Source organism: Colletes latitarsis, chromosome 7, assembly GCF_051014445.1.
Source record: "Colletes latitarsis isolate SP2378_abdomen chromosome 7, iyColLati1, whole genome shotgun sequence".
Classification (NCBI taxonomy): domain Eukaryota; kingdom Metazoa; phylum Arthropoda; class Insecta; order Hymenoptera; family Colletidae; genus Colletes; species Colletes latitarsis.
Window position 1 is genome coordinate 10,855,647 of NC_135140.1, and position 10,032 is coordinate 10,865,678.

Consider the following 10,032-nt stretch of genomic DNA (forward strand, 5'->3'; position numbering starts at 1 on the left):
GTTTCGAAACATGAATGTTATTCGCGTTGCTTGCCTAGTTATTTTTGCAAATAATTAGTTTTGTAGTTAACTTTAGAGTTGCGAACGATGAGAATTTTTCGCGTTTTCGTACAGAGTAGTGTTGCGTATGAAAACTGATCTCGGATTGCATTAATGCTGCGAAATGTAGGTAATATCGCGTTGCAAGTATCCCGATTTTGATTACTTTTAGAGTTGCGATCGGTTATATTCCTCGCGATTGCTTTTGGTGTAGCGTTGCGAATAATCACTGATCGCGTTTGTTATAATGTAGAGTTGCGATATAAAGAATGCCCCAAATATAACACAGGTACCTACCCGCTTCCAGCATCAATTCATCCAGCCTGGATCGACTGTCGTCGTTAATAAAATTAGCGTTGCGCATTATATAATACGCGATTTTATTAGTGTCGCGAAATATGAATATTAATCACGTTTGCTTGTAGGATAGCGTTGTGTTTAATATCAATATATCATGATTACTGTTAGAGTTGCGAATAATGAATATTTTTCGCGTTTTCTTTCAGAGTAGTGTCGCAAATAAGAACTGATAACGGTTTGCTATTAGCGTTCCGATATACGAATTATTCGCGTTTCTTTCTCTAGTTAAAATTGAAAATAATTTGTATTAATTGTATAATTCCATTTAGAGTTGCGAATAATAACAATTTTCGCGTTTGTTTTTCCAGGGTAGAGTTGCGTGCAAATATTAACTTCGGTTTGCAGTAGCGTTGCGATATTCGAATATTAATCGCGTTGCAAGTTGTAAATAATATAAATTTGATCGCGATTGTCTTTAGTGTAGCGATTACTTTTTCACGTTTGATTTTCAAATAAATTTCCGGTAGCTTGGAATGTTTATTGTATTTCTTTTACAATCGCGATTCCTACCTAGGATAACCTGGACGAGAATTATTTTCTCGAAAATGCGTAGGATTTCGGGGGTATGTCTATTCACCAAAAATAATTGTAATTGACCCCCGCACCGAAAATAATTTTTTCAGAACGATTTGAAATTTTTTTTTTTCGTCGAAAAATTTAGGCACCTACCCCCTGTCGATTTTTCATAAAAATTCCTTTTTCATTTTTAGTATTTTTGTTTGACGCCCTACAGAAAAGTTGTCTAATACTTTTCTGTAGGTACCCATGAGCTCTACTTCAGAAAAAAGTTTCATTGAAATATATTCACTATTGTAGGAGTTATGGCTGTTTGAAAATTGGACCATTTTTATGGGGTTTTTCTCATTTTGCGGGGTCAAGAACCAACTTTTCGACTATTTTTGCAATTTCTACATATTCTCCATCAAAATACGCGTAGTTTGCTTTTTTAAACATTGAAATCGTCCAATCCGTTCAGAAGTTATGACGTTTTAAAGATTCGCATGAAAATTCGGGCAGACATTCCTGCCCAGAAATTATATTTTCGGTGAGGAATTTTTTTCTTGAAAGTGCGTAGGAATTCGAGGGTATGTCTATTGACCAAAAATGATTGTAATTGACTCCTGCTTTCGAAAATAATTTTTCCAGGGTGATTTGGAACTTTTCAATTTCGTCGAAAAATTTAGGCATCTACCTCCTGTTGATTTTTCTTAAAACTTCGTTTTTCATTTTTATCAAATTTGATTCACGCTCTACAGAAAAGTTGCCTAATACTTTTTTGTAGGTACCCATGAAGTCTACTTCAGAAAAAAGTTTCATTGAAATATATTCCCTATTGTAGGTGTTATGGTCGTTTGAAAATTGCGTTTTTCCGTTTCATAGTCAAGTCACATGTATTTACGTATGCACTACAGCTGCTGCCCATAAATACTAACTCAGTGAATAATAGTTTCTCAACTGACCGCCATCCATGAGAAGAGGTCGCTAAAATCACCTCCGAATTTTTAGGTCGTTATGGCAGAAATTGGTCCACGAAAGTCCATAAGGTGAAAGGCCTACTTCTATACTTCGTCTGTGATAAAAGTTTTGATAAAAAATTATTTACGGTCAATCATTGTACGGTACCACAAACTTCTGCTTTCTAACACTGAGACACATATTCCTAATATCTACTTTTACAATAATACGTTTTCTTCGACACTAGATAGCGTTTCAATAATGTTTTGTGACGACAGCGCCACTCTTTCAGTTAAATTTAAGTTAATGTTAGTTTTTTTATTACTAAGAGACCAAGATACACAAGTTATTAAATAGTTAGTCGTTATAATAAAGTTCTTAGTAAACGTATTGGATTCTACCGTCGCTATTAATATCCTTGTTTATTGACTAGCATAACGGCTAAAATATCTTTATTCGTGGCACCATCTAGTGCTGGAGAAAACATACTATTTCTCGTCAAACTTGGACGTTCTGCTGTATATGGCGGTGCAATTTAAAAAATTTATTTATTTTTTACTATGGATTTTTACTATGGATTTATAAATTTTGTAAACACTCATTAATGATCGAATAAAAAACCTTATGCTTTTATTGAGTCAGAGATCCTGACTTAATTGTATGTGATTGCATTTAGGGATCTGTTTTTCTTCCAAATAGAACGACTGACGAAAAGTATTGGAACTTGTTAACTAATGATTTGGTTGAACTCTTATGTTCACGAGAGATTTTGTATGTAGTTTCAGTATAATGGATCTCCACAACATTATTCAATTAACGCGAGGCAACACTTAAACGAAACCTTCAGAGAGAGGTTGATAGGACGAGGAAATCTAATAGAATGGCCTTCTCAATCACCTGACCTTAATTTTTCAGATTTTTTGTTGTCGTGTCGCTTAAAGACAATGATCTACATATCGTTAATAAATAATATGCTGGATTTATAACAAAAAATAGAAAATGTGTGCAGTACAATACAAGACAAAGAGAGAGTATTTGAAAATGTAACAATTACATTGAAATAAAAGAAATATGTATCAAACATCTACTATGACAAAGGTTTTAGAATAAGTGAATAGTTTGTGTCATCTATGAAGAAATCTTTGTTATTATTAACGATAAATCCATTGTTGACAAGCTTGAATTGATAGTTCGAAACCAATTCCTCTGGTTACATACAATGTACTGTAAAGAAATTCAATTACGATGTCGAATATTTGTAAATAATAAAAATTGATTGATTGTAGGATCTATTTACGTTGATTGAACACTTTTTGACTCCGCTCGTTAAGTACTATAAGCTCAAAGTTTCAGACTTCTTTTTAATAACATTGTATACTTTTCAAACTAACTATTTAATTATCACCATTGTAATTTTTCAGTTGAAAACAATTATCTAATTTGATAAAAAGAATCAAAGTAGCTATACCTGGTTCATTGAATCGAATTAAAGTATTAATTTATCTTTACTTCAATACAATACTTTCTATATTTTATATTATACGTGTATAAGATTATTAATGTTACATTATATAAACAATTTTCACTATTGTTTTACATTTAACATTTGTATTGTATAACTACTTGATTATCAATAATTTTCTAATTGTTCTTTATTCTTATCATGCCTTAAATGTTTTTGTTTTGTCGTGTACTTCGCGTATTCTAGGGAATTGTAACATAACTATAATCGATTAACGCGACAATTATCAACAAATTTGAGCAATCATAAATTTGAAAAAGTTTTTGAGCAACTCAAATTATTTACCCGAACCACGTGCAATTACATGCATAATTAAAGAATCAAGAATGAAGAGCAGAGATTGGAATCAAAACTGGACTATAATAATATATTTTATTTGACTTAAAAAATATCTATAAAACCTTTCTCTACAATTTTCATAAAACTTCTTCGTATCATTCCAAAATAAAAATAAAAGACACACATGTAAAATTTAGATCAAATTTTTCTTACAATCAAGGATTTACCATAATTGTATGGTACATATACATATATTCTATGAATATATTCTATGAATGTTGTGTCGAGTTTTCTCGTAAATATTGTTACAAGTATTTTATATCAAAACATTTTTCTTTGGCGAGAAGAGTAACTTTGAAATTTGTAAAAACTCGAAAAAAAGAAAAAAATCAAAATTTGTTGAATGGTACGTAATACCTGTTACATGTAACTTGAATTTACTTATTCGTCGTTTTGTCATGGGTTCAACAAAAAAGAAAAAATACACAAAATTGCAAAGAACAATGCGTGTTTTTTATTTCTAATAATTTCAGAAGTTTATGAAGTCTTGCCAGTGTTGTTAATATTTATAATAAATCGTTGACAGGATGTCTTTTAACGCGTCGCATACCGTATACACATACTTGGCAAAATGTGTATAAATATTGAAAATAAATTAATATAATATAATTTTCTATGGACAATCTTTTGGATAATAACGCGTCTTACAGTTTCAATTACAATTCTATAAATACATTCGCAATTCATTTATCAAAAAATTCATGAGCATGACAAGGTCGTAGCTAATGTGCATACGGTAAATAGAGAAAAAAAAAACAAACATTAACCATACTGTATAAGATTAAAAAGCGCGTCGACATTTTCTTTCTCGGACTCTTGTTGCCGTACAACTTGCGTGACATCTTGAGTCAGAAGCACCTCTTCGATCAAAACGGCTTCCGTGTCAGGGTTCTCAGAGACAACAGCGGTCTCCTCTTTGATCTTCTCTTGCGTTTCGTTCGATTTAATTGCTTTTTTTCTTCGTTTCACCCTAGGCCTGTCGGTGTGTATCGTCATGTGTCTCCTCAAATCGTACTTCCCAACGAAACGAGCGTTACAAATCTCACAACCGAACGGTTTACCGCCAGTGTGCGTCCACATGTGGCGTCTCAGTGCAGCGCTAAACGTAAATGCTATCCCGCAAACGTTACAAATGTATGGTTTTTCCCCGGTATGCAAGAGGCTGTGATCCCTCAAGGTCGCCCTCTGATTGAACCGCTTTCCGCACACCTCGCACGTGTAGCTTCGCGGATTCGAGTGAATCCTCACGTGATTCAACAGATTGCCCTGTTGGGAGAACGATCTGCCGCAAACCTCGCATTTGAATGGCTTCTCGCCGGTGTGAACGCGCATGTGAGTCTCCAAAGTGCGATTGTTTGGAAATCTTTTACCACAGACCTTGCAGGGATATTTGGGCAAATGGAGGCCTTGGGGGTCCAAGTGGGTGATCAGGTGTCGTTTGTAATTGCCTTTGTGGTTGAACAGTCGCGGGCATTGGCTGCAAGCGTACGGCGCGCCGCGTATGTGCGTGGTGATATGAGTCTCCAGCTCGGATTTCACTTTGAATCTGAGCCCGCATTTCGGGCAACGGTGCCGTGGAAAGTCCGTGTGGCACACCATGTGCCTCTTCAGATACCTCTTCATGGTGTACGCTTTATTGCATATGAAACAGGAATACGGGAACTGGCCTGTGTGAGTCTTCACGTGCGTTCGTAGCTCTCTGTGGCTCTCACAGTCTTTCTCGCACACTACGCAAAAGAATGGACCACTGCTTGGCACGTGGTTGTCTATAGTGTGCAACAGTACGCCAGTTAGCTTGTCGTAATTTTGCAAGCACAATGTGCATTGGTATTGCATCACGTTGTCGTCGAGTTTGATCTCTTTTATTCTCGTTATCGTGTCGTTCAAACTACCCAATATGTTGTCTTTCGGATCGACGAAATAATCGGAATCGGAATCGTCACTCCCCTCGCCCTGTTGGCTCGATTCTAGAGACTTTCTCGACTTGTTTCTACCGTTTATTTTCTCCCTGGAACTCTTCTTCCACGGTCTTTTATCCTTGTACGGTTTGCTGACTTCTGTATTATCAGCTTTTATGAATTCCTCGTTGTCCGCTGATTCGTTCAAGGCTTCCTCCTCGTGTTCTGCTTTCAGGGTCTTTTTACTATTTTCTAATTTAATCTCTGTCTCGCTGGAAAGGGCGTTATCGACGTTTACATGGCCCAAAGAAACGTTTTCGTCCGGTATGTACATTATCGTGTAGTCCAAGTGTTCGGATTCCAAGATTTTCGAAATTTCATTCGGTATCTCGTCTTTTACTTTGTCTTGGTCGATCTCTGCCCTTGGGAGTTTCGATATGAGAATACCTCTCAGATCGGATATATCATCCTTGTTAAATTCAGCATTTTCTTCCACCAATTCGGACAGATCGATCTCTAATACGTGTTCTCCTTTAATATTACTTTCTTCCGGTACAAATTCCTCCGAACTGTCCGCGCCATTCATGGACCTAAAGTTCTGTTTATGGTGCGACAGTCTCACCTCTGAGGACTCGTTCGACTGCTCGGTGTAATCTTGCTCTGAATCGTTGGCCATCGCCTCTTCCTGGAAGTTAAAACAAAGTACAGTAAAGTTCGTATTATCCGGCATCCGGTTATCCGGAATGCCCGATCAACCAGCACATTTTCCAGTAAATGTTATCAGCAGTGACGTCGAGATCTTCCTATAATCTACCAAATGAACTTTTAAAAGAAGCTATTAAATCAAAGAAGATAAAAAAAGAAACAACCAATTATGGAAGAACCGAGCGACGATGCAACGATCCAAAGTGTAGTTAAATTCCGTGTTTGAAAAGACAGTGACAAATAAAAATTAAGGGACTTGACTTTAGGAATGCGGATAGAACGTTTATTTAAATTACAACTGCGTTTGATTTTCATCTAAATATATTGAATTATCGTATCGTGTTATTTTAATAGATAGTAATTTAATAAATTTTCTAAATACACGTTCAATGCGCTATTAGAAATTCCACTTCATGTCAAACGTGGCGTATGATTTATGAACGACAGTGATCCGCTTCATTGCAGCCGAGTACCTAAATAATTTTCAAACGACCGATTCCAAATTATACGATAGGTTTAGCAGTTTTTATTGTCTGAGACCTCAGTTTTACTCTCTGGACTTAATCTATTGGATCTTTGCTTGTGAGGTCGTCCGAAATGCATTGTCTATTGATAATGTTAATATATTTCGATGGAGAATCGAACAAAAGATTCCTAGAAATCCAAGAAGAACATGGATACGTCGGAAGGATAAAAGGAAGCTATGATAAGACATTTGTAAGCTGACACTGCGATACATGTTATTCTGTGCATCTCTTACGAAGATAAATAGATACAGGTTGCCAGAACACGAAACTATAACACGGAAACAAGGTCAACCGAAGCATATACTTATACAGAGTGTACAGCCACCAGTGGGAAAAATTTTAATGGTAGATTGTAGAGGCCAAAATAAGATGAAAATCAAGAATACCAATTTGTTGATCGAGGCTTCGTTAAAAAGTTATTAACGTTTAAAGTTCCGCGTGTAGAACAGCAATCTGCGAACAGCTGTGTACAGACGGAACTTTAAACGTTAATAATTTTTTAACGAAGCCTCAATTAACAAGTTGGTATTCTTGATTTTCGTCTTATTTTGGTCTCTAGAATCCCCCATTAAAATTTTTCCCAGAGGTGGCCGAACAACCTGTATATACATAATTTATTGCTTTCAAGTTCTAAATCCATATTTGAATTATGGGATGTCCTATGTTATTTTAAATAATATATTACCAATTTTAGTATGAGACGTTTTATTACTAGTTCTAAAAATTGTCAAAATGAGTACAAAATCTATATATTATTTTGTAAGAAGTGAATATGTGTTTAGATCGTGGGACCGTTATTGTTGGCGTCGATAGTTTTTAAGTTAGGATCGTTGGTATCGATGAGCGTTTAGGTTTAAGCCGAAATGCGTTCAAGAGTCTGATGACCTCATTTGTTTAGGATATGTAGTTAGGGATTGAGAGGGTTCGAACTTCGACTGCAGAAAATGACTACGTCGAACTCTGATCGAGATTAGTCATTTATGGTTTTTACGTTTACGTTTTATGTTCTTTATGTGAAATAGTTATAGTAACATTAAATAATATAGTTTATATCGCTAAGTTTAGTGTCCGAATATTTGAATCCGACTATACGTCTGTGATCATCCTTGACATCCTTACAATTTCGATGTGTTACAGTGAATGCATCGTCGACCGAAAAATAAAACATTGCACTTCGCTGATAATACCGGCGGGAATGTGTCTCTTGTTCTACGAGATTCCATAGCGCGAAACGTATTTTCTACTTCGCTTGAAGGTAAAATCGTAAAAATAACAAGAATGTATTATTCAGAAATAAATCTGCGGATTGCGAAACGTAAAGGTACTATGCGTTTCTTTCTTGTTAATGCATTTGTCGAAACAAACAAATAAAGTAAAGTAGAAAGCATGAAGGGAATAATTCTCCCATGTCTAAATAAAATAAGAAGTTAAACGGTGGATTCTGAATCAGAGACTGAATTTAAATAACACAATATTTAGATTACACATGGCCACTTGAACTTTTAACAGGAAAGATGACACGCTTTCCTTGTAGAAAGAATGCTAGTGTATGGGGTACAATTATCGAGCAATGTAATTTTATTTAAATCCACAGTACTACATGTACTGTATAATGTACAATGTATGTATAATCTCAAGAGAGATAGAAATTGCTTAGAAAACAAATAAGTATTTTGAGAAAGTATTTCTAAATACAACTGAAAAGGAATAAAAACATAGAAAAAATTATATTAAAAAACTAAAGAAACAAGCAATTAAAGTTGGATCAAAATTTATAAAATAAAATAAATAAAAATTCTGAAACTACGTAGAAAGCATGCTACATGAAATGAAATAATTAAATATACTATAAAGTTAAAATAAAAGTATTTATTTCTTACCTTAATGGTCCAATGTACTTGTGTTTCAAACATCTTACGAAGCTTCTTATCGGTAGCTTGAACTTGCAGCTTGAAGTTGTAAAATGCATCAGTACGGTACGCACACTTTGCGCAAAGCATATTTGGTAGTCCATCGAACCTATCAATCTATGGAAATAAACAGATTAAACCAGTTGAAATGAAATAGAGAAATAATGAGCTATGCAATACTATAATGATATAAGATAAAAAATAATATACATTTCTGAATATTATTCTGCAGATTAGTGCTTTCAATGTAGCTTATATTTTATTTTAAGGTTATATCTAAAAACTACTGATAACTAGTAAATAACCCCTAGAAAAACAGGTGTTTGTAAAACGCTATTGTACCTATTTCTGTGACCATTGAAAATTATCCCTATATACGTGTCCACTAATTTGCAGTGCTTTAATATTAACAATTTGAAAACAGCATATCTTACATCTGAGCAGAATATGTGCTAGTTGAACAAAACTAAACTTTAACGAATAAATAATTTAAATATTATCTTGATATATAATTTTACGATAGTAAAACATACAATACTTGTATCTAATAAATGAATCTTTGAAGATACTAGTTAGAGGTTATGTTATTCTGTTACAAAACTCATTCGTGATTAAGTGTTGTAAAGGTTTGTTTATTTCTATAAGGAGTTAATAGTATAAAACGTAGGCAATATTTGATTACTGACCTGTATTGATGCAAGTTCAGCAAGCTTATCGGGTAAATTTTTTTGACTGATCGTTTCGTCATCGTACATAGGAAGAAGAACACCGTCGACCTTCATGCACGCACGACACATATCAGCACAGCTGATTTCCCAGCTCATTGTTATCTTAAAAATCGCAATACGCGTAAAATAAGGCTTTCACGGTGTTCTTGGCCACTTATAAATAAATGCATTTCACATTTCGCGGTCAGCGTCTCGTTTCCTGTGGAACATTGCCGTCAACATAAAGTGTAGTCATTAACTGTAGATAGAGCTTACGTCTGCGAGAGAGCCTCAGTGGCGCAATCTTACAATGCTGAAATGACATTTGATGTTACGTATTATTTTTAGATATTAATGTAATGTAATTATGTAATTATGTCGATACATATTTGTTAAAATCGGTAAATAAAATGTAAGATAAATACATCGATACTTTAATTTCCATGTTAATACAATAAAATATGTATCCACAGTCTAGATTCAATATCTATATATTAATTAATAATTTATAAGTTAGTTTGTTATAATAGAATTCATAAATAATATCTTTGGTGTTCAATTGTTAAAAAA

At 34.4% G+C, this 10,032-nt stretch overlaps 1 protein-coding gene across 1 annotated transcript; it reads right to left on the minus strand.

The window, feature by feature from the left end:
• Nucleotides 1-3,049: 3,049 nt before the first annotated feature.
• Nucleotides 3,050-9,728, minus strand: LOC143343746 (uncharacterized). Its single transcript, XM_076768948.1, has 3 exons — nucleotides 9,442-9,728; nucleotides 8,726-8,872; nucleotides 3,050-6,298 (listed from the first exon to the last, which is right to left on the minus strand). The coding sequence occupies exons 1-3, from the start codon at nucleotides 9,577-9,579 to the stop codon at nucleotides 4,478-4,480; spliced, it is 2,106 nt and encodes a 701-aa protein (XP_076625063.1). The 5' UTR covers nucleotides 9,580-9,728; the 3' UTR covers nucleotides 3,050-4,477.
• Between the last annotated feature and the right edge of the window lie 304 nt (nucleotides 9,729-10,032).

Bases quoted from the DNA above. Each gene is read 5' to 3' on its own strand.
- LOC143343746 (XM_076768948.1), bottom strand. From the start codon at position 9,579: ATGAGCTGGGAAATCAGCTGTGCTGATATGTGTCGTGCGTGCATGAAG. The intron at 8,873-9,441 runs GTCAGTAATCAA...TTATTTCCATAG, and splicing joins CTGAACTTGCATCAATACAG to ATTGATAGGTTCGATGGACT. The intron at 6,299-8,725 runs GTAAGAAATAAA...TTTAACTTCCAG, and splicing joins AAGTACATTGGACCATTAAG to GAAGAGGCGATGGCCAACGA.